This window comes from Dreissena polymorpha, chromosome 9, assembly GCF_020536995.1.
Source record: "Dreissena polymorpha isolate Duluth1 chromosome 9, UMN_Dpol_1.0, whole genome shotgun sequence".
Lineage (NCBI taxonomy): Eukaryota > Metazoa > Mollusca > Bivalvia > Myida > Dreissenidae > Dreissena > Dreissena polymorpha.
The window spans coordinates 93770432-93796826 of record NC_068363.1 but is presented as its reverse complement, the minus strand read 5'-3'; the positions used below and the strand labels follow the sequence as shown (position 1 = coordinate 93796826).

The 26395-nt window shown below is 35.0% G+C and overlaps 1 protein-coding gene across 1 annotated transcript; it reads left to right on the top strand.

The window, feature by feature from the left end:
• Positions 1-1765: 1765 nt before the first annotated feature.
• LOC127846273 (leucine-rich repeat-containing protein 4-like) lies at positions 1766-21588 on the top strand. The gene is made up of 7 exons (XM_052377443.1): positions 1766-1948; positions 9354-9565; positions 13273-13430; positions 15018-15302; positions 15598-15838; positions 16691-16747; positions 20619-21588. The coding sequence occupies exons 2-7, from the start codon at positions 9355-9357 to the stop codon at positions 20828-20830; spliced, it is 1164 nt and encodes a 387-aa protein (XP_052233403.1). The 5' UTR covers positions 1766-1948; position 9354; the 3' UTR covers positions 20831-21588.
• Positions 21589-26395: the final 4807 nt, after the last annotated feature.

The following is a 26395-nucleotide window of genomic DNA, read 5'->3' as shown; positions in this document are numbered from 1 at the left end:
GTATGTCCATATGTGTTAAAATAAACAGGTAAGAATTACACTGTGTTTATAATACCGTCGAATGTCTTATATTACACACACTAAATGTTAGCGTTAAGTACGCGATAAAACATATAATAATACAAATTAATAATAAAACAATTAATAGAAAAAGAAAACTCTTGATTTCTTCAAGTGAAAATGTTGTCCAAGACATTCGCACCAATGCGGAAATCATTCACGAAAGTTATTTCGCATAAAACCTTGTAACATAGGAAAGAGCTGTTAATCATTTGGAAGTCAGGTCCCGAAATGTGCTTAAAAGGAAGTTTAGTTCCAAAAATGGGGGTTAACCCGTTATAATTCGGCATTAAATGAATTAATAGACATAACAACGCGACGAGATAATAAAATATTCGTGATTTATGTTATATTTTACTGTACACATGCACAAATACTGTTTATTATGAGAGAAAATGATATTTGAACATCCAACATCTCGAAGGTCAAGGAATTAAACAACAAATTTGTCGACGGTTTTGCTTCAATAACTTTTTTATTCCGACGTCTACGGTTTTGAAACAAAAAACCGAGGGGAGCACAAACACCGTAGAGCCGAAAGGGCTTATTCATTAAAAAGAAATATAAATATAAACTGGCTTACCGGGTGACAATATCCGCTACTCCTTCACGAAAAACACTTGAACGACGCCATCTTTGAAGTTTTGCAACAACTTTCTCACTTAAACGCGGTAAGCTCCCGTATACGCGTGCCCCCCTGAGAAACGTAATTTTAATAACCCACAAACATTATATTGTTATAGAAAGTGTTTACGAAAAGTGGTGCAGAAAAATACACACCGATTATCTTTTTAAAGATATTTCTTGTTAGATTTGATCGAGAATGTAACCCGCCTCCCATTTTCGCTGAATGGTTCAAGTTCCCCACGGGTGCTACTTGCCCGTACCCCCAAAATTTTATTTCGTACCCAAAAGGTTCGTTCCCAAATTTTATTTCGTACCCAAAATGTTCGTACCCACATACACAAATCGGGTGATATAGATAAACTTAAATTGATACTTTTATATCCATCCTCTTCAAAAGCATCGTCACACCAGTACTGTCAGTACTTTGATTTATTATACAACAGAATCACTGACCTGTCCTCCATGCCGTGTTACCTACGGGTATTTTCACATTAATGATTTTTAAACTGAATATCAAAAAATGTTTATTTGGAAATTACTTATTTCGTTGCTTTTAATACAGTTTGATTGCTTTACAGAATTATTAGTACGATCGCATTGTTAATTCTTTCTTAAGAGTTGCACAATTTAATTTGAGTTTTAATAATTGTTAAAACTATTATTTCTTGTTAATTATCTCAATGTTATCGGTTTGAACGATACTTTTCTTTACACAGAATTGACGAGATCGTGCAAAGGTTTTTGCAACAGTAGGCCACAAAATAAATTTTGCTTGCTGAAAATTACGTGTTATTTCCCTTGAAGGTATTTACGTACCCTAAGCTTAACAATTCTGCAATGTTATTCAACCGTAACACTATAGGTAGTCTTTTAATCACAGATATTCTGTTTAACACTTATACTATCTCGAATCACAATTTAATGTATTTTGTAAGTGTTTAAAATTTTAGTATTATAGACACTGGGTTTGAAATAAAAGACTTGAGTTATTGATTTAACAAACGTAAACCGTTTGATCTCGACAGTTAACGATACATTTTGTAACTCCACTATGGAGTTAAATCATGAGTCAGTTTAAAAGGAGAAACTACTACAAACTTATATAATGACTAATCGAACGTTCGAATGTGTTTCTTGTATATTAATAATCACTTACATGCATCGATTTCTGAACATTCAAAGCTATTATTTGTACCGAACGTGCAGGATCACGCGACTTAATGGGGTTCACAAACGGATGTTAATGGATAAAAACACATCAGTAAGTGACTTTTTTTAAATAACTTTTTTAAACAGTTTCCCCCGAAGGATTTCAAGAAGTGCATACATGTCATTTATATGCTGCTTATGGCAATGTGAAAAACACCAAAAACTTACTTAGTTTAATAAGCCTGTGTTTTTGGCCATAAATCGATGTTGACAACATTCATTTACATGGTTATGCTACACGATGTTTACAACATTCATTTATAGGTTATGCTACAACATTCATTTACATGGTTATGCTATACGATGTTTACAACATTCATTTACATTGTTATGCTATACGATGTTTACAACATTCATTTAGATGTTTATGTTATACGATGTTTACAACATTCATTTACATGGTTATGCTATTCGCAACGTGAATTTGTTGCACCGATTTCAGAGGTATTCGAGTATAAATTCTGAAATCTTAAGATATCGGCACAAACTGCAAGAAAAACTGTGTGTAATGCAATAAAGATTTTTTACAAACATATTTCAATAACTTTAGTAATTTGTATAAATAAAGCTCTTAGTGGTGTGGTTTCATTCTGTCCAGCCCGTGTGTAATCATTTGAGAACCCGTTGATCCTGCATCCTTGTTCTATTTACATCGATTAATTTGCAATCTTATAATAACTTAAACAGCTATAAAAACAGAAGCGTTTATAAAGATTCAATAAAACACATTCTACAAATACATTGTGTACGCTGAAGCGAGTATACTGTAGAAATACGAGAGTATTTCAACATTATTTTTTCGCAATCCGACCCCTTCATTTGACTATCATAGAGGAATGTTAAATTAAATATTGTTACTGCAATGAAATTTACTACGAACAAGTGCATACGCCATGCCAACATGTCTACTCGTTTGTTTTGCATTACCTAAACTGCGTTGTATGAAAGAATCTGCACAGACTAAGCGGCTTAAAGGGTGTTGCGGCAGTTTATTTAACCGAGGATATATTTATAGCAAATAGCAACACCGATGATGCTATTATCACAACTCAATATTTGTGTTATCAGTATCATCAAAAATGACCGAGTTGGTTCATAATACTTGCCAGTGGTTCGATCCCAGGTGGGGTTAACTTTTTTTAAACTTTTTTTTCTTTCTCTAAGTTCATTCTTGTTTTATACTGGAGCTCTTTAGTCCTGTTGTTTACATTTATCAATTTAAAGCATTTAATCACAAACTTCAAAACATGCCGAAATCTGTGAACAAGTACATTATTAATGATTAAGGTCGAGTTTGATAGTGTATGGTTTCATGTTTTTGATTAAATATAAATTTTTATAAATGTCTTTTGGTAAGCTGTTGTGATCCCAGTTAAGATTGTAAACAATATCTAATGTTTATGCATATTTCTTACAATCTATGTACCGGTACTTGGGTTTTGCCTCATTGCTGTATTTTATGAAATTTGACGTAGACGGTAGGGATGGTTAAAAAAAAATCTCTGTTAAAAGTGCGGTGACCCCCTTTTTTATTTGTGTTTTATGATGACAATACTTAGATGAACATATTTGAGTAGTTTCGCCGAATTCTATTAGACATAAAAAATAATAATTCCGTTTATGTGGTTACAAAAGCAAAAAAAATGACGATTTTTGGGGTTACATAAAAGTTATAAAAAATAAATTTCTTAAAATTTAACGTGTGTACTCCATTTTATTGGTAGTGTGTGGTTTAATTAAATGGTATATGATGGATCTTAGCTTATATAATATCCACAAGTTGCCAATTTAATAGGTTATTAATTATTTTTATGCAACTAGAGATTTTTCAGTTTTATTGAAGAAGTACATGTTATATAATGGTGAATAAAATCTAAACAAGGCCGGTGACCCTATGTTTTTATTTCATTGTTCATATAGTATTTGTATATATATCTTTAATATAAATGTTTGACAAAATCTGTTAGATGGAAAAAAATCAGCAAAACTGCAGCAACACCCCTTAACCAACGGTGTGCATGTCTCAAAAAGCTAATGTTTGTCAATGTAAATGATGAGACACTGATTGTCATAAGTATTTTAACATCCGATTTTGCTCAACACAAACCGTATTACTTCCCCTTGCATAAACAAAATAATTGCTGTTAAGATTGATAGTTTACAGTCACATATGTTTATTATATGAACCTTCATTATAACAAATTAATGAAGGGCAAAACTAAGAAAATAACGTAATACCAAGCAAACGAAAGACAACATTATATCACATGTATCAATTATAATGTCATCTCTATTGGATGCCATGAACATGTAGTTAGTATTAAAACTCGTTAGCTTATCGACTATTTTAGTTGTAAATACTGCCAATACTGTGAGAGCTATACTTTGTAATCGTGAACTACTCAAACTCAATACCAGTGATGTTGTTCTTTAAAAAAAACGAGTCACTATAATAGACAAATAAGATTATAAATATAATTATGTAACTATAAAATTAAAGCATGGAATATAAAAATATAACTTTTTATACGTGTTAACGTGTAAGTAAGTTATTGAAGCCCCATCACGGATGTTAGATTGTCAAAGTGTTCGTCTTCATTCAACAATGGCACCGTGTTCAACAATATTTCCATAAACCATTTATTTTTGTTTACCATCTCACTCTTTCCTGGGTACTGGTTAACAAGTACTCAGAGCAAATAATTAACTAAAAACTTCTATACTTGAACCAGAGCTATGGAGAGAATGGCCGTAAAAGCAATGTCATGACCAATGCCCATGCAGGTGATATGGCTTGGTGGGAGATCTTAACAGCGCTACATGGAATTGTAGTCATGTGCTCTATCAATTGAATTAGCCGGCCAAGTAAATAGATCAAATTCAAGCTTTAAGATCGTCACGTGTCCTGGTTTGTTACGTGTATCTGAATCGTTGGGCGCCGTTATGCATGGTGTAAAAGCGCTTTTGTTACATCTGCGTTTAATGTAACGCAGTTCTTCTATAACTTGGTGCTGTGAATATTTGTTTAGGAACATGCCATAGCATTTTACAAGTAGGCTACGTTTTATCGGTAGCTTTGTGCTAGACGAAGAGAAGATGGTATGAATTCTGTTGGCGTACGTACGATTGCATTGGTAATATGTCCATGCGGTAAATGTATGCTTTAAGTGTTTGGGAAGAGTAGAGTTTTTTACGTATACATGTACTCATAACTACCACTAAGACACAGCAAAACCCATACCACAATGAATACGACCAAGTCACAGCAAAACCCATACCACAATGAATACCACCAAGTCACAGCCAAACCCATACATGTACACATAAGTACCACCAAGTCACAGCCAAACCCATACCACAATGAAATATAAATACATTTTAGCCTCGGTCTGGAATATTCGGGCTTAATGGATGTGGTTAAAGTATTGTCCAAGATTAGCTTGTGATTTGCGTTTAAGATAACATTCAGTGTTGGCGACATCTGCTTTTCACTTAATAACACGTTCTATTTCGAAGTAAATGGAGTGAGGCGTTTAAAATTTATACGAATATGCTCAATCATTCAATTTATGAAAACATTTTTTTTATTAAATTGAATAAGCACTGATAATTGAGAAGTTAAACGTGTTAAACTAATATTTTAAATACCATTGCCGTGAAAATTGAGTGGAGTTATGGTTTTAGCATTTGAACTATCGATTTTCAAGCGCACACGTTTGTGTTTCACCTAATCGCAGAGTAAAAAATACATCTAAAAATTCCAATATCTTGTGGAGGTATTACCAATTCTTCTTAGAATTTACGTTTAGGGCTTATCCATCACTATTGTGTTTAAATACTAACACTCTTCGTTTGGTATTACATTTTTGGTGGCATATATTGTTATGAATCAAGTAATAGTCAAATTTCAGTTTCATTTAAAGCATTATTTGAAATTATTTACAAAAAAAAAACGTTCGGTAATATGTATTTTTTTACTGTTCGTATTGTAAATAGCATACAATTTGACGTACAACGCAAAATGATACTGTAACGGAATTTCAAATAGTAACTATGAATTGCAGACTGAAACAACATTTGTAAGATTCGTTCGAATTCTAAGTTTGTGGACGTTCTTTTTCCAAGCGTTTCAAACAATTCACGAAGGAATGTTCATTTCTAAGAATGGCATATTTCTTCAGGAAATCTTACGAATTGTTTTTGTGTTTTGTGGAGCTGGTTTCATACTAGATATCAGCTTTAAAAACAGTTTCAATTCAGAAAAGTGGTACAGAAACCATATGGTACTATGTGGTCCTTTATTAATGCCAATGAACCAATAGACATAAAGTGCATCGAGGCCCGAATCAAATGTATCAAACAAACATACCCAAATACATATGATTGTTGTTCCATCACTCAACGTGAAGGCAGAGGTTCGTCCAATACAACTATAAAAAACGTGTAGTCTATTTCAGCAATGTTAATGATTAAATACACGTAATTTTTTATATATATTAATATTAGATACTCACTTGTGCGTGGATATGATAACAAACAAACATATTAAAATGTTACTTCAAACTTATGAACAAATATATTTCTTATCGTTGGGTAGAGGTAAGTTGCATATTTAACATATCGTTTCCTTTCTCAAAAGTATATCTTTTTGCCTCAGGTAAACCGACGAAGTCTTTAATGCATTGCTGTATTTGGTAATTGTATTAATACGCTGAAATAATAATTAATTTTGTATGTGTCAGTCGTCGTTTTGTTGGTGAAAAAATAACTTCACGTCAATTCTAAGGATAATATTACAAATATATCAATAATTAAATAGTTTAAACATCTCGAATAAAACTAATTTGTTGTTAAAATTGTCAGTTTAATAATATGCAAGGTGAAGATATACTAAATAATCATGAATAATAAGATATTGACAGTGCAACACAAGAATCAAAGTGCAAATGCGCTACTTTAACACTACTTTTCCTATGTTAACTGAACCTTTTGCTTTGCGATAAAACGACACTGTCGTTTGCAACATTTTTGCGATCGCCTGAATTAATTTGTTGTATATTTATGGTATCTTATAAAATTTTAACTGAGTATTTATGCATTTAGTTGGTGGTATTTTCTTTAGGAAAAAATGCTTAATAATAATTAAAAAAACAGTTTATTACCACGTTGAATAGAAATAGTAGGCAAACTAAAAGTGGAATATAAATTCCTTCATATAATAACACGGATATTTTATTAAGTCGATCAAATCCATTTTGATGTATCGTAATTCACTGACATGTTGTTTAAAACATTTGGAAATGTGTCAAAACTAACATGTTTTCAAACCAATTTTATTTTTTCTCTGCAATAACAATCAATTTGACCGACCTTCTAACCCGTTATAATCTCGTTTAAGTCAAATCCGATAAGTATGTTAATTCTTTACCTATTAAGCACAGATGAACTACTGCCCCAGTCGATATTTAATGTGAGTTCGATATTCGGAGAGAAAGAACATACAGGATTTAACAACGGAAAGGAAACGGTATTTATTCGTAACACAAAAATAACGTACACATTTGTATGTAAAGTATGCATAAATTCAGACTCAAAAACAAAGTCCTACTGCGAGAAGCTCACGCACACTTGATTCGATTCAGTTTCGATTTTAATCAAGATAATTTTATTTGTGTGCTATTTAAATATTGTTAAATGTATGCATTATGTTTAAACGGTCATATAATACATGGAATGTAACAACAAGTGAGCGAATACAAATCACATACTTAAACAATTTTACGCAGTTTATGAAATGAAACATACTTACGGACAAACTTACGAGGTAAATATTTTATTATTTACGGTTTGGTCGATGATGTATGTAAATTAAAGGCAAAAACAAAAATGAAAAAAAAAAGATTTTGTATGAGCAAGAAAAGCGATTAACCTAAGTTTTAAAAAAAGACTAAAAAAGAATATGCAATAAAAAATACAATAAAACAGTTGATCGTACGTTTCCGAACCATATCTTTTATTTTTACAAAGTCGGTGTCATAATAGTCGGCTTCGTCTAGTGTCAGCAGAGAGAAAACTCAACATTTTTAACATAAAACAGCTTTTAACGATTCGGTAACATGAATACATCACACTTTAATTAAATTTTAAACGTTTGCAGACTGCTGCTTTCAAAACTTCCACAAAAGATTTTATGAAATCTTTTTTAAGAATCCTATAAAGTCTTCCTTTCATGAAATAATTTGTATTTCCTAGTAATATGTGATAAGTCGCATTTGTGGATATGGTCTTAATTGAGTTAATTAATAATACTATAATGATAATGGACCCATATCAATCGGTGTTGCTTTATCATTTATTGGGTGCTTATATGGTCCGCATTGTATTCAATACAATATTTAATGTATTAATACGTAAATTGTATTTACTACGTAATGAACCCCAATTTATGTATCTCTATTCGATCTTCACAAGTTATCTATGGTTATTGCAATTAAAAACTTATGAATCCATCTTAGTCTGCGTTTAGAACACCCACAAAGAGTACTTGTCAGGTTAAATTAGGAGTCGGCTATTTTTACGTTTTTAACTGCGATGGAAAACATTTGATATGTTAGAAGTAATAGTATCCAAATAATTTACGTCCACTCATTCTTCACCTCATAGATCATAACTACGTAACAGTTTTAACAAGAGATTGCCAAACAATATGGTCCCCTACCGGTGAAACTCCACCATGGTCAGATTTTTTATTTATTTGTTGCCATAGCAACCATAATTTTTGACGAACGAACAAAATGAAATGACGTGCATAATCTCCATATTGCCATCTATCCATATTTTAAATTTCATGAAAAAAATATGAAGAACTTTTAAAGTTATCGCAGGATCTAAAAAAGTGTGACGGACAGACTGACGGACAGACTGACAGACAGACTGACAGAGCGCAAACCATAAGTCCCCTCCGGTTTCACCGGTAGGGACAATAAACCCCTATTCATCTGCCCATATACGAGAATCAAGAGAGTCAATACGGTCTGACATGCGTAACAGAAGACGCAACAAATGGTCATTAACTTGAAACTTATATTAAGTGTATTTCCCTTCGATTGTATTTATTATATTGCCCTCATTAATATTTACACTGCGTACAACTTTGCGAAAAGTAACATCAAGGTAACTGCTATAACAGTTAGTGTTGTTGTTGTAGATTATGATGATAATGATGTTGTTGTTGTTGTTATATTTCTTTGCATTAGGGGAGAAAAAGATATTTTATTGAACATTTAGAATAGTTTGGAAATTTACTTTCTTTTAAGGCTGTTTTAACTTTTTCATAATCGCAATGAATTATCTTTATAATGTAGACGCATGTGCTAAATATGGACATTGTGCGGTAGCGATTTATCATATTTAAGACACAATTATTTATAAAAGTGCCCTATGTCTCCATATCTCAGAATGATGCTCCGCCTGTTAGTTGCCTCCCTGTGTTTCGTGGCCGCTGCCCGCTCCATTACAGCTCCCGCTCAGTGCGCACACGTGACGGATGCCGAATTCACGTGCGACTACTCGGCAATGGACGCCGGAGAGCGTCCAATAGATTTCACCGCCTTCGATCCCAAGCCTCAACAGCTGCACGTTACCGTCAACGGCATTGTTCCATACATAGGTAAGCACGGCATTTGTTCTAATTACTGTGTTCGATAAAACAAAACAAAAAAACTATACTTATAATGCCATGATAATAAAAAAGTTAGCACTCATGGTACCAGTTTTTTTATTACAAAATTAATTATTTTAAAGTTCGTAACCCCTTGATGCCAAAAAAAAAATCATTAATAATATGAGTTCAAAAAAATCCATTAAAACACAAAGAAAAAGCCTTGTTAGACCTTAAATATTATTCATGCAAGCATTTTACATCAATTATTAATGTTTGAATAAAAATCAGGCTTCATGCTACTATCGGTAATAAGGAATTTTTTGCGACAGAACTATTTTGGCAAGTATGCATGACATCGTAGTTTCAGGTAAGCGGTAAAAAAATACTGAGGAAAATAAGCAAAAATGCGGTCCACCACCGTGATTTTAGGCGAGTTTCGCTGGGAATAACCGCGTTGTGATCTAGAGAACCTAGATAAAAAACTTTTTAATCGTTTGCATGTATTACATACATACGTAAATATACGTAAATTACAAGGTTCATGTGTTTTAAACAATGAGAACGAGCAATCGTTATTTAAGAATATTGATTAAAATTGTTTGAGAATATAAACAAATGAAACGGGCTTAGAACCCGACATGTTGTATTTATGGCGAAATCAATATGAGCCTCGCTCTGGAAAATAGGGCGTAATGCATGTGTGTTGTGTCGCCACAGATAAGCCTGTGCAGTCCGCAAGTGTGTTGTGTCGCCACAGATAATTATGTGCAGTCCGCATGTGTGTTTTGTCGCCACAGATAAGCCTGTGCAGTCCACATGTGTGTTGTGTCGCCACAGATAATTATGTGCAGTCCGCATGTGTGTTTTGTCGCCACAGATAAGCCTGTGCAGTCCACATGTGTGTTGTGTCGCCACAGATAATTATGTGCAGTTTGCATGTGTGTTGTGTCGCCACAGATAATTCTGTGCAGTCCGCATGTGTGTTGTGTCGCCACAGATAATCCTGTGCAGTCCGCATGTGTGTTGTGTTGCTACATATATGCCCGTGCAGTCCGCATATGTATTGTGTCGCCACAGATAATCCTGTGCAGTCCGCATGTGTATTGTGTCGCCACAGATAATTCTGTGCAGTCCGCATGTGTGTTGTGTCGCCACAGATAAGCCTGCGCAGTCCGCATGTGTGTTGTGTCGCCACAGATAATTCTGTGCAGTCCGCATGTGTGTTGTGTCGCCACAGATAAGCCTGCGCAGTCCGCATGTGTGTTGTGTCGCCACAGATAAGCCTGTGCAGTCCGCATGTGTGTTTTGTTGCAACATATAAGCCTGTGCAGTCCACATGTGTGTTGTGTCGCCACAGATAATTATGTGCAGTTTGCATGTGTGTTGTGTCGCCACAGATAATTCTGTGCAGTCCGCATGTGTGTTGTATCGCCACAGATAATCCTGTGCAGTCCGCATGTGTGTTGTGTTGCTACATATATGCCCGTGAATTCCGTATATGTATTGTGTCGCCACAGATAAGCCTGTGCAGTCCGCATGTGTATTGTGTCGCCACAGATAATTATGTGCAGTCCGCATGTGTGTTGTGTCGCCACAGATAAGCCTGCGCAGTCCGCATATGTATTGTGTCGCCACATATAAGCCTGTGCAGTCCGCATGTGTGCTGTGTCGCCACAGATAAGCCTGCGAAGTCCACACGTGTGTTGTGTTGCTACAGATAAGCCTGCGAAGTCCGCATGTGTGTTTTGTTGCTACATTTAAACCTGCGAAGTCCGCATGTGTGTTGTGTCGCCACAGATAAGCCTGCGAAGTCCGCATGTATGTTGTGTTGCTACATATAAGCCTGCGAAGTCCGCATGTGTATTGTGTTGCTACATATAAGCCTGCGAAGTCCGCATGTGTATTATGTTGCTACATATAAGCCTGTGCAGTCCACATGTGTATTGTGTCGCCACAGATAAGCCTGTGCAGTCCGCATGTGTGTTTTGTCGCCATAGATGAGCCTGTGCAGTCCGCATATGTGTTTTGTCGCCACAGATAAGCCTGTGCAGTCCGCACATGTGTTGTGTCGCCACAGATAAGCCTGTGTAGTCCACATGTGTGTTTTGTCGCCACAGATAAGCCTGTGCAGTCCGCATGTGTGTTTTGTCTCCACAGATAGGCCTGTGCAGTCCGCATGTGTATTGTGTCGCAACAGTTAAGCCTGCGAAGTCCGAATGTGTGTTTTGTCGCCACAGATAAGCCTGTGCAGTCCGCATGTGTGTTGTGTCGCCACAGATAAGCCTGTGCAGTCCACATGTGTGTTGTGTCGCAACAGATATGCCTGCGAAGTTCGCATGTGTATTGTGTCGCCACAGATAAGCCTGTGAAGTCCACATGTGTGTTGTGTCGCCACATATAAGCCTGTGTAGTCCGCATGTGTGTTGTGTCGCCACAGATAAGCCTGTGCAGTCCGCATGTGTGTTGTGTCGCCACAGATAAGCCTGTGCAGTCCACATGTGTGTTGTGTCGCAACAGATATGCCTGCGAAGTCCGCATGTGTATTGTGTCGCCACAGATAAGCCTGTGAAGTCCACATGTGTTGTATCGCCACAGATAAGCCTGTGCAGTCCGCATGTGTGTTTTGTCGCCACAGATAAGCCTGTGTAGTCCGCATGTGTGTTTTGTCGCCACTGATAAGCCTGTGCAGTCCGCATGTGTATTGTGTCGCCACAGATAAGCCTGTGCAGTCCGCATGTGTGTTGTGTCGCCACAGATAAGCCTGTGCAGTCCGCATGTGTGTTGTGTCGCGACAGATAAGCCTGTGCAGTCCGCATGTGTGTTGTGTCGCCACAGATAAGCCTTTGCAGTCCGCACATGTGTTGTGTCGCCACAGATAAGCCTGTGCAGTCCGCATGTGTGTTGTGTCGCGACAGATAAGCCTGTGCAGTCCGCATGTGTGTTGTGTCGCCACAGATAAGCCTTTGCAGTCCGCATGTGTGTTGTGTCGCCACAGATAAGCCTGTGCAGTCCGCATGTGTGTTGTGTCGCGACAGATAAGCCTGTGCAGTCCGCATGTGTGTTGTGTCGCCACAGATAAGCCTGTGCAGTCCGCATGTGTGTTGTGTCGCCACAGATAAGCCTGTGCAGTCCTCATGTGTGTTGTGTCGCCACAGATCAGCCTGTGCAGTCCGCATGTATGTTGTGTCGCCACAGATCAGCCTGTGCAGTCCGCATGTGTGTTGTGTCGCCACAGATAAGCCTGTGCAATCCGCATGTGTGTTGTTTCGCCACAGATAAGCCTGTGTAGTTCGCACATGCTTATTAGGGTCGTTCCTAAGCGGTAATATAGTCTTGTCAGAAAGTCACGCCCCTTATTAGCGAGGCTCATAATTATGTAAGTTGATAAGGGTATACATTTGCTTATACATATGCCCAAAGGAAAAAATTACAAAACATAGCTCAAAGGAGGGAATATAGCCATGCTCAACTTATTTAAGTCATTTAAAGCTTGGAATACAGTGAAGTTTAGGTTTTACTATTTCATTTTAATAATTGATGTCTACCTGTAATATTTACTGACCTGGAAACCGCAGGTGTCACACAAAGAAAAATTTCAGAACCATGGTAACATCTAAAATATAACGCATACAAACTTCGTAACAGGTCAGAATTGTACGATGGTGATTATTTTCATACATAGTAAGACTGTTTCCGCCAGCTTCATTTTACAGGCGACACTCAGATGTTCTCCTCGGCCTTCAGCGGGATCGACACGGCGACATTTGATTCTAACGACCCCGCGTCCCTGACCCTGGACTGTGGGTGGAGCGGGGGTATCTTCCTGAGCTCTGGAGCCTTCGCCAATATGAGTCACGTGCAGCATTTCTCGGTGAGCGGCTAGTGTCAACACAGTTTGTTCATAATGCAACTCCAACATTTGTTAAGCAAACAATTTAGCTCATTCAAATGTATTATGATTTAGGAATTCGGTAGGATATATCATATAGTGTACAGGTTATAATTTGTTCATGTCTTAAAAAGAAGAGAATATCGAGATTTCAACGCGTTAACGACAATATCTCCCCTAAATTTTAGACACGTATTTAAGGAATGTTTATCGCTTATTTACTGGCAAATATTTATCCAATACAAATATTTAACAGATCTTTAATAAAAAAGTTAAAAAAAAATCCTGCACATGCCTGCAGTGGATTTCTAAGTCACGCCTACACAAAATCGCAACTAAAAGGGCATAGTAAAACTTTGCACAACCGAAACTAAGCCGACTTAGGCGTTTTTTCCTTAAAGATATTCATATATTAGATACCTTTGTGATACAATGATTGTTGCTGATCATGTATTGATGCTCTAATATAATACACCCATTTCTCTCATTTATTATTTGTTTTGTTCAAAATAGCTTTTCCCATTGGATTTTTTGGATTTTCCCAACGAATTTTTTTAGTTTCCCATTTGAATTTTTTCGAAATATACAATGGGATTTTTTCCATAAAGAAAATTGAAAAATATAAGCACAATAACAATGCTTAGCTACGCTTAAAACGTGTATTTTTTTCTTCGAAAATCCAAAACAAAAAGTGCGGAATAAATCCCACGGGAAAAAATAAAAATACAACTGGAACACGAAAAATCCCATAAGAAAATGCGAAAATCCCACGAAAATACCAATTTTGCTCGTAAATTGCATAGTGAAAATAAAACCCGCAGTTTTAGCATATCTTATCAATTATAAATCAAATATAATATTTATATCGCATACTTTACTTTAAATTAAAGCAAACTTAATATTGCATTCTTTCGGTTTTGCAAAGTTTTTTCCGGTGGCCGTTGTAATTGAAAAGTTTGCAGCACTTCCTGTTATTGAAAGAGAGTATAATACATGTTTATTTCAATATTACTTACTTCCCGTACCCGCTAGTTGTTTATATATTCTGCCCGTGAACACTGAACTAACATGTACTTAAAATGTTCATAAGATGTTATTCTTAACTTGGCACACCAAATAGAAGCGCTTACATCTTTAATGTGTGACCATATCAATTATCATGTAAGTGTAAATATACAAGAAAAACTACAAATTTGCTAGAACTCAAAACGACATGATTATAACAGACATGTTATGTTGGCTAATTCAGTCTTTAATGGTCTACTAAAAACTTTTGTTTAAATCATTTGACGGGGATACACAATCCATAATGGTAGAGTTTTAACGTGTTGGTGACTCCTCCGTTTATTGAATTACTGTTACACCTGAATGTTGTAGTACGTATTTCACAGACATAGTCTAACTGTGTATTTATTGTGCTTCCTTTTATTAAAACACACTTTCAGTCAGATAATTAAAACTACTTTTGAGCAATATATATCTATTGACTATTTTGTTTAATTAAGTTTATAAAAGTTAATATGTTGTTTGGGGGAAAATACACAATTTTATCAAGCGTATCCCTTTCAGATTCGTAACTGCGGGCTGTATAACATTCCCAGCGAGGCATTCAAAGAGTTGGGAAACCTGGACTACTTCAAAATAGAAAACGGAAAAATTGACGAAGTCAACATCAACGCCTGGATGAGTCTTAACGTCGAGCGTCTGACGTCAGATAGTCACGCAATACCCAGGAATCTCGGGAAGATCGAGATTTCTTTACACGAGACTTTCCACTACTACTTTACCCACTGGTCTGCTTTACAACATGAAGAATCTTACGGAGGCTGTTCTCAGAGTAAATATTATGAGTTTGTTTTTAATAATAACACAAACATTTATTTTAGTACATCGTTCACGTTTAAAACGCTCGCATGAGCAGATTCAACATGGACATGAAAGTAAAAGCTAAACAAAAGGAAAGCAAACGCTTACGTTTTAGGTATTGTAAACACCGTTCGAAATAATTAAATAAGTTTGCGGTCAAAGAATATCAACGTAATTTGAATATAATTAGAGTTTCAGAGAATTGAAACTTTTCTTAACTGAAGAAATTAAACAAAAACACACCGCGTACTAAAAGTATGAATGTAAATATTTTATTCATCAGGGTCTTAATTTGGAAACACTCACCAGCGATATCTTCAAATACAACACAAAGATCAAGTACATTGACGTAAGCGACAATCTGTTCACGTCATTCCCGGAAGATATATTTGAACTTCTCGATTCTCTTGCGGAGGTGCACGTGGCAAACGTCCCTTGGGGTTGCACGTGCGAAAACACGTGGTTTGTCCCCTACGGTATTGAAAAGAACATCAGTTTCCATGGCGACCTTAGATGCAGCTCTGGTAATGTATTTATGTTATGATTTTGGACTAATTTGTGTTTCAATCATCTTGGTACGACTTCAATTGGTCACTTGTCTTAAATTAAGGACAAAGTAATTGTTTATAATGAGAATGCAATACTGCTCCAGCAGCTGGAGTTTTACGTCTTTAAATTGACAGCCATGATGACCATAACTGATATTAATTGCCGCTTTATTGCGGTCGCCAATTTTGCGTTTATGCTGTTATTATCGACAGGTTTGTGCATGTTTAGTATTGTTTGTTTTGTTTTTGTTGTTTGAGTTAATTACCATATACTATCTCACACGTTTTTCCTTTGTTTTGGATTCGGAATTATGTCATCACTGGCGATGAGAACTATTAATATTTCATGAGCGTCTGCACGTTAAAAAATTGAGCCTCATTCTGGTAAAACAGGGCTTAATGCATGATCGTAAATTGCCCAAACAGGTTTGACTGTGCATGCCAGGCTTATTTTGGTAGACATTTTCCGCTTAAACAGGAATTTAGCCAAGAAGAGAAAAGGTTCGTCCCTGATAAAGTGTGTGCCGACTAAACAAGCTAATTTGGGACGACACTTTAAGCCCTGTTTTCTCATAACGTGGTTCTAGTTATTAAAGGGGCCTTTTAACGTTTTGGTAAATTGACAACATTAAAAAAATCGTTGTTTCAGATTCGCCAATTTTCGTTTTAGTTATGATATTTATGAAGAAATAGTAATACGGAACATTTACCAAGCTAACAGAAAGAACTGTAGTATTAAGAATTACGAGAAAAACAATGAACATACCGTTGATAACATATGTAAATAGTGCCTTATGCTGTAGTAGCAAAACATGTTTTCTTATCCAGGAGACGGTGTATTCAAGTATTACTACGACAACTGCGTCTCCAAGGAAACATGTACAGGTACTCTTTTAAATATAATTAACAGTCTTATGTCACACCAAATTTAAGTCTTGGTCATCTAGATTACCGTTCACATTTGGTCATTTTTTTGATTGTATTATATAAATAAATATTTATCTTGTTTGATAATGTTCTCGAACGTCGACATGGATTTTGTTGGAGCGGATCATTTTTACTTGTTTAAGGCGGGTTTACTGTTTACGATCGTTTAGCAAGTGATTAATATAGCCAGGTATCATTAAAAGGGGGTTGTTAAAAAAAATTAAAAATGCAATTAAATAAAGTTTGTATCAAAATGTAATAGTTCGAATAGTTTTAAGGGGTGTTGCGGCAGTTTTTGCTGATTTTTTTCATCTAATAGTTTTTTACAAAATTTATATTTAAGATCTACATATTAATACTTTATCAAAAATGAAATAAAAACATAAGGTCACCGGCCTTGTTTAAATTGTATTCACCATTATATAACATGTACTTTTTCAATTAAACTGAAAAATCTCGAATTGCGTAAAAATAATTAATAACCTATGAAATTGGCAACATGTAGATATTATATAAGTTTACATACATCATATACCATTTAATTAAACCACACACTACCAAAACAAATGGAGTACACAAGTAAAAGTTTAAGAAATTTATTTTTTATAATTTTTATGTCATCCCAAAAAAACGTCATTTTTTTACTATTGTAACCACATTAGTGGAATTAAAAATTGTTCTGTCTAATAGAACTCTGCGAAACTGCTCAAATATGTTCATCTACGTATTGTCATCATAAAACACTAATAAAAAGAGGGGGTCACCGCACTTTTAACAGAGATTTTTCGTTTTAACAATCCCTACCGCCTACGTCAAATTTCATAAAATACAGCATATAGGCAAAACCCAAGTAACGATACATAGATTGTTCGAAATATGCATAAACATTAGAAATTGTTTACAATCTTAACTGGGCTACAATAGCTTACCAAAAGACATTAATAAAAAACAATATTTAATCACAAGCATAAGACGATGTGGAATTGTCGCCATCGAACGGTTGCGTTGTCGCATTGTCGCCAACGTAATATCGCATTGTCGCCATCGTACTATCGCAGTGTCGCCATCGTCCTATCGCACTATCGCATTGTCGCTCTCTTGATTTAAATGCGTAACCATGATGGCATTAACGGTATTCCGTAGAAGACAGTACATACGACAACAGTGAATACATTTACGGGGATGTAACAAGCTACAATCACACAACACTAATAAAAAGGTGTATGATTCAAATACAAGATAAGTATTCATGCAAAGCATCAAAGGACGTCGGGAATTTCTGTGTAAAAGGCACTCAATGAAGTTACATGGAACGATTTTTTTTCTACTGTAAATATTAATATATTGGCCAATTATTTTAAATAGAATAGAAAAAAATACTGGTATAACCAATATCTATGATTTTGTGTTATAACCCCAAATAATCATTATCTATAATGTTGTGTTATAACCCCCAAATAACCATTATCTATGATTTTGTGTTGTAACCCCCAAATATTTCATAGTTCATTTTATTTACATTGGTTTCCTTTTTTACTGGCATCCGTGTGCAGTTTTCATTAATGGAACAGAACTGTGTAGGTTTTAACAAATCTGCTTCATCTTGTAAGCGTAATTTCATATTTTTCTCAACTTCAAGGGGAGATTATTCTGAACTTATTCTTTCGTTGCTCATTTACGATAGGGGTTGAGTACTCATTGATATGAAAACACTGTTAAAGTTTTAATGTGTTTACGAACCCCCCCCCCCCACACCCTCTGACACATATATTTCATGGGCATAATAAAAACAAAAAATGGTTACAATAAAAAAGCATATTTATTTAAACTAAAATGTCTACATCAAAACAAAAAGTTAACATAGAACAAAATTAAAATAATTTGATTCTAGTGGGGCTCGAACCTTGGGCCGCTCACATGTGAAGCGAACGTGTAACCACTACACTACGGAACCCCTTAAAAAATCACCTTCTAACTAAGATATTAATAAGCTATTAATAGTCGGTTTAAATGTAAACCTGGAAGTTTAAACGCTGGATAGTGAGCGGGGTCAAAGGTCTATACCAAAGGGTCCATACCACTGGCAAGATACGGATCAGGCCTGCGGCCATCTATATGTGGTTCTTAAAAAAACCTGTGGGAGGACTTGATATTAATGAGACTGGGTAGCTGTGATGGTGTTCCTCATTGATAAGCGGCTGCTTCCTTTATTAAGACTCATTATTACAATTAATAATACGTGTCGAGCTTCGCGCTCTATAGCGCCTTTATGAGTAACTTGGTGGTTGCTAGGATAGTGGAACAAAGAAGTTTTGTTTTCATACAAAACCAGAAAGTTTCACCGGTTCGCGTATTTGCCCAGTCCCTGTGATCTTTTATTATTGCCCAGTCCCTGTGATCAGTTATTAATTAAAAGAATTAACTTTGCATTATTGGCAATAAATGTTGTAGTAAATGTAATAGGCACAAATGCAGTACTTATTTACACTAATTTTCACAAAAATTCACAACTATGCAAGATATTCTGACAACATAAATATATACATTGATCCGTAAAATAACTTCTCCTCCCATAAGCGAAAAAACGTATTACATTCTAGTCGCCGCACTTCATTGCGACGCCAATTAATAAATGACTTTAATTTGTTGAGGCGTTAGAAACAAACAATTTATAGAAAAGAACATTATCATAGGTGCATTTATTATTAACAATAACTCCTGGGTTGAATTTAAATAGCAAAATTCATGTAATAAACAACAATGAAAATTCTAGCACTTTTTACCACAATAAAGTATTGAACATGGAAGTAACAAAGTAATTCATCATATAATTGACAATAGTGTTAAAAAATCCAACTCATGGCATTTTAAATTGTTTCAAAACCTTTTATCAACATTTTTATAAAAAAGAACAAGTAGATGAATCCATCAATCCAAACGTTTTTTATAATTTACCACAAGTGTCAAAGGAAGATAATGATTTGTTAAACAGCCCCTTATCACTGGATGAAATTAAACTAGCTTTAAAACATATGGATCACACTAAAAGTATAGGTAGTGATGGTTTAACATCCTTTATTTACATAAAAAATCATTTATTTTGTAATATTTTATTTTTATTATATAATACATGTTTTAATTTAGACCATATCTCTGAAACACAAAAAATTCATCTATTACCTTATTATGCAAAGACCCAAATAATTAAACATCAGTTAAAAATTATAGACCAATTTCTCTTTTAAATATTGATAGAAAAAAATTATCCAAAATATTAACAAATAGATAAGGTAGGGTTTTAGACTCAATCATTGGTATTTCCCAAACATGTTCCATTCCAGGTCGCACTATTTTTGATAATGTACATTTAATTAGAAATATTATTGATTATGTTGAACAAAAGAATATACGTGCTTGCTTTATTTGTCTAGACCAGGAGAAGGCGTTTGACAGGGTTTCCTGATCCTACCTATATAATACACTTGTTTCATTTAGCTTTTCAGATACATTCATAACATGTATCAAAATTTTATATAAAGATATTAAATCGTCTGTTATTGTAAATGGTCATATATCTGATCCTTTCTCAATATTTTGTTCAGTTCGTCAGGGCTGCTCATTATCACAAACAATTTATGGAAAAGAACATTACAATAGGTGCATTTATTGATAACAATAAATCCTGGATTGAATTTAAATATATAGCAAGTGAAATTGCAACAAGGCTAAACGCCATAACATTTTTCTAGAAACTAAATAAGCAACCAATTAAAAATAATGTATCTGATATTCCAAAGGTATCACGTAGGTAAATATCAATTTGTTTCAGGAATCGTCATGGGAAGTCAGTGCGTCACCGTTCTAGCGATCATAGTACTTCTTATCGCCCTTGCCTCTGCCGTCATGTCGACAATCGCCCTGGTTTTGATAGCGATTTTGAAGAAAACTCATGACGCGGCAGACCAGAAGAAGCGAGCGGCAATTGGTAGATGGAACCAGGTGATCGACTCGACGCTTGCATGGAAACGACCAAAAGTGTAAAATGATAAATCAGGCAATGTGTTTGCAGCAGGCGTGAAGATAATATTATATAGATTTGGGACTGGTTCAGGGGAACACGGCTTAATTCATGTGCGTAACGCGTCTTCAAAGATTAACCTGAGCAGTGGTCGCACAGGCTTTTCAGGGACGATACTTTCCTGAGCAGTGTCCGCACAGGCTTTTCAGGGACGATACTTTATTAACCTGAGCAGTGTCCGCACAGGCTTTTCAGGGACGATACTTTCCGACCTGAGCAGTGTCCGCACAGGCTTTTCAGGGACGATACTTTCCGACTTAACTTGTTTTTTCGATAAGAAGGAACTTTTTGGAACGAAAAGTATCATACAGGCGGAAAGTGTCGTCTCTGACCTAATATTAAGGACTGCACCGGCTGGACCACATTTACGCACATGCTTTTAACGCCGTTTTCCAGCAGCAAGCTCATTTCTTTGATATAATATTTTATTTTATTTTACTTTATTAGCACAGCACACGTTTGACTGTAAAATAGTATATGAATTATCATAAAATTCGTCCCATTAGAACTGACAATACAATAGCTTAATACTTTTAAGTAAAATAAGTTATTATCTATTACCAGTGCTTATTTGATTTGTTTGTTCTTAGAATCATGTATATGTTTGTCATTGTGTATTGATAAACACATAAAATAATATGTTAGGCTGAGTTAATGTCGTTTGACAAATGTTGCTTGCAACTGAAGTAAACAATATTTTATTAATTGCGCCTCACACGGAGTGTTTATAAATGTTAATAGTTTCTCGGTCGTATTCATATTTTGTCAACCCATCTAAGATATCATTTGGACACATCTTCTGACCAAGTTTCATGAAGATTGGACAATAAATGTGGCCTCTAGATTGTTAACAAGGATTTACTTAAGCCATATATAGCCATATAAGGAACAATTTTCCGCCCCCTGTCGGCCATGGTTTTTAATCAACCAGAACCATTTTCGATCATGGGGACAAATTTTCTGACCAAGTTTCATGATGATCGGACAATAACTGTGGCCTCTATAGTTTTAACAAGATTTTACTATAGCCATATAAGGAAAAATGCCCCGCCCCTGGCGGCCATGTTTTTTAACCAACCGGAACCGATTTCGAACTCGTCCAAGATGTTATTGGCACAAATCCTCACACCAAATTTCATGAAGATCGAACAAAAAATGTGGCCTCTAGTGTGTTAACCACGCAAATATTTACTCCGCACGACGCGGTGAGCTAAACAAGCATTTTGTATCTTGTTAAATCTATGTTACCAGACCAAATCTAGCATTGAAAAATTGTCTAATGTAATAAGGCACATTGATTGATTATGTGTTTACTTAATTTTTCGAAATACTGTACGAAATATTCGTTGATTCCGTTGTAATACGGCAATGCTATTTATGTCAAAAAGTTTCATGTCAAATTTCAATCGTTTTGCTTTTATACACAACTTCATAAAATACTGAATATATTGGCTCGATGTAACACGATTTATAAATCAAGATAACGTTTTTACATTTCAATACACTTCAACAACCTGCCGCATTCAAAAACATAGTGATATGGCTTATGCTGAAAACATTGTATAGGTAACGCATCATGGCGCTTTTGATACTATTACCGAAAGCGCGGACTTTCGGTAAATCTAGAGATCCGAAATTAAAGATTCAAATATTTCTTGGTTTGTTCTATAGTTTTTTATCAACCAATATTGCTAGCTGCAAGTTAATACAATGTATAATGACACTGAGGTGAGATCAAATGAGTCAATGTTATAGACTCTTAAGTATCCAATATATCCAATATTGATTATCCTATTGATTATTGCTCAATACACATAATGAATAAATTACAAAACAACAAAATTACAGTCCAAATTAAAAATAAATAAAGCATGTTCAATTAGCAAAAAAAATTTACTCAGTAACACAAGCATATCATGTTATTCCTTCAATACTCAATATCCTTGAAAATATTTCTCAAAACTCTATTTTTCTATCTTATATCTGGCATTTTTACCTGCTAGCCGCAAGTTTATACAATTTATAAAGACATTGAGGTATGAGTAAATAAGTCAATGTTATTGACTCTTACGTATCCAACATATCCAATTTTGATTATCCTATTGATTATTGCTCAATACACATAGATCTACTGAATAAATTATGAAACAAAAAATAAGAGTCTAAATTAAGAATAAATATAGCATGTTCAATAAGTAAAAAAATGTTATCAGTAACATAAGCATAGCTTGTTATTCCTCCAATACTCAATACCCTTAAAATTATTTATCAAAACTCTATTTTACTATATAACATCTGGCTTTTTTACGTATGAAATTTTTACACATGGCATTTTTACCACTTTACTTCTGGCATTTACGAGTTGCGATACTCGTTTATATAACTGATAACCATTTTTGTTGTAAAGCGAAAGAAATTTCAAAAGCGTTGCACACGTTTTAACAATTTGAGTTCCGGTGCTTTATTAAGAACAACTTTTTGCTTTAAGTATGGATTTAAACGTTAAATGAATTAAATATTACTTTTAGGAAAATACTTTTAACCTCCCTTTCACTGAAATTATTTACCCTTAATGTAAAAAATGATTAATAAGGACGCAGTCTTTGGTTCTGTATGAATCTTTTGTGTTTTATTGCAAACAAATTATACAATTGTGAAGTAACGCCGATACAATAAATATATTATGTAATTTAAGTTGTGAGGTTAATATGCTGCGTCGTCTTATAAACAGCAAAGTTATGAGCTGAAAGTCGTTACCGTTCGAAACTTGAGCAGGAACGCCACATTTTGAAAACTCTTCTATAAGAGTTAAATGAAAATAAAGCGTTAAGATAACATTCCTTACAGCTGCGAACGCTGTTTGATACATGACAGAGGCTGTTGGTCGTACGGTACAAACGAAACTTGGAGTGTTATATTTATCCAGTGATGGATGTAAAACAGTTTTGAAAACAGTCTGTACATAAAGCAGAAAGACTGCTCGCAGTTAATGTGCCGGTACTAAACAAGTTTGGTAAATTTTCTTAAAATTTAAAACCAGTTGGAAAAAAGTAAAACGAGCAAATGCTTGCAAACGTTGTTATCGTACGCATTCTAATCTTTACTATCATCTTTTGTAATACTGGCTGCGATATGGCCTAAATTTTACTGTGCCATATGCACTGAGGATTTAAGGCAACTTACCTAAGTATTGCTTATATATTTATTGTGGTATTTAATAGCAGCCAGTAGCGAGAGACGTGAAGGGCTTTTTGACGATGCTGCGAAGCAGCTCGTCTAAGTTATCATACCATGAAAAAATTCTTCACAATGGCGACCTATGTAAAAGACCGAACCAGTCCGATTCAGATAGCTCGATTTTTCTAATCGGCAAACCTCGCTGATTATAATTGATAAAGGTATAGGAAGCTCAGCTATAAATAGGACAGCATATCCTGGGAAAAAGATTTAATAATAGTTTGAAAACGTTAATTTTAAATCACTTTTATTCAATCCATTATATGTCTATACATCAATGAAACAACTATGCATTTTCTGTATTGTATTTGACATTTGTCGTGATTTAGTAAATAAATTGCGAATTAAAACGTGTATAATTTTTCTTCAACGCGATCATGAGTGTAAAAAAAACGAATTATTTCGAACCTGCCATTTGTAAACGTTGTAGCGACTATGGTATATAAACAGCATAATAGCAGTCTGACATCTGGGAAACTCGCTCTTCTGCGTGCTTTCTCATTTTGCATATTTAATAAACTTTTCAAACAGAAATTACAGAGCCACATCAGTGCACATACTATGTTTGATAATTGATTCGTTTGTTGGATATTGTTTGCTGTTTAAAACACTTAATTATAGGGTAATATCGCGGATATTTAGTTAACCTTACCATGTGTTCATGGGCGAACTCACGTATTCAAGTGCTCTTAAGACTATGTGCTCATACCTACTTTCGGGAATCATCATTAAATTATTGCCGTACTTAACGAACACACATGCCTAAGTTTATTGAATTAGAGAAAAAAAACTATAATCAAAAGAGAAACATTTTAATTATGTTCATGCACATGGGCATGTGAAATCACGTCCGTACACATAGCATCATTAACTTAGGAAAGGAAACAACGAAATATAAAGTTTGGTATGATATACATGTGAAATTAAAAAACATGGTGTAATTAAAGAGAATGTCAAGTTTTGAATTTATATGCTGAAACGTAATGTTATAACCCACAAACGTTTTACTGTAACAGAACTTTTTTTTTAAAGATATTTCTTGTTATATTTGATCGAAAATGTAACCCGCCTCCCAGTTTCGCTGAATGAATCAAGTTTCCTACGGGTACTACTTCCCCGTACCCCCAATTTATTTTTCGTACCCATTTTTTTTTCGTACCCAAATTTTGCTCGTACCCAAAAAAAATTTCGTACCCAATTTTTTTCCTACCCATTTTTTTTTCGTAACCAAATCTTTTTTCGTACTCAATTTTTTTTTTTGCATAATGTTTGTGCCCAAAATTTTCGTACCCATATTTTTCCTTCCCAAAATTTTCGTACCCACATACACAATTGTGATGATGTAGATAAACTTAAATAGAGGCTTTTATATCAATCCTCTTTAAAAGCATCGTCACACCAGTACTATCAGTACTTTGATTTTGAGTTGTTAGTGTAATACCGACGTTGCCCACTGTTAAGTTGTACGTGGTAGGTAAACTACTTATTGTAACCGTCAATAGCAGTTTATATTGCATAATGTTTCTAATGATTAGTAAGTTGTAGATGTTTCCATACAAGGATACATATAATGAAACGCTTTTTATGCACTTTGAGGGTTTCAACATTAGATTGATTTCAATGCAAAGTCTAAACTCTGGAATTGTAAAGGTAAGCAGCTTGTTTTTAGTTGGTCGCGTTTGCGGCCAGCTAAATTTACAGAGCATATTTTACATATCAGTATGTGCTTAGAAGCCTTAAGTACGGTAAGAACCATAACTCACTTTGCTAGGGAGGATTACCGCTGCCTGTCTGCAGCAGACGACAAATAATTCTGCTCTTGCAGTGAGTGTATATACCCTCTAGCAGTGAGTGTATATACCAGCTTGTAAGAGGACATTGGCCAGTCTAGTGTTTATCATTGAAATCTGTACATATTGGCTGCTTTCAGGGAAAACGGGGCCTAATGCACGTCAAATAAGATTAGCCTGTGCACACTGATTAGCCTGTGCAATGCGCACAAGCTAATCAAGGACGACAACAGCGATCAACTTCAGTGCCTTCAGCGCTTTAATTATGTCCTTTAGTCTTAACTGGGGGACATATTGTTTTGCCCTGTATGTTTGTTGGTTTTTTGGTTTGTTTGTTGGTTTGTTTGCGCCAAACTTTAACATTGGCCATAACTTTTGCAATATTGAAGATAGCAACTTGATATTTGGCTTGCATGTGTATCTCATGGAAACATTTTGTAAATTTTGAATTGTGAAAGGTCAAGGTCATCCTTCAAAGTCAAAGGTCAAATAAATGGGGGA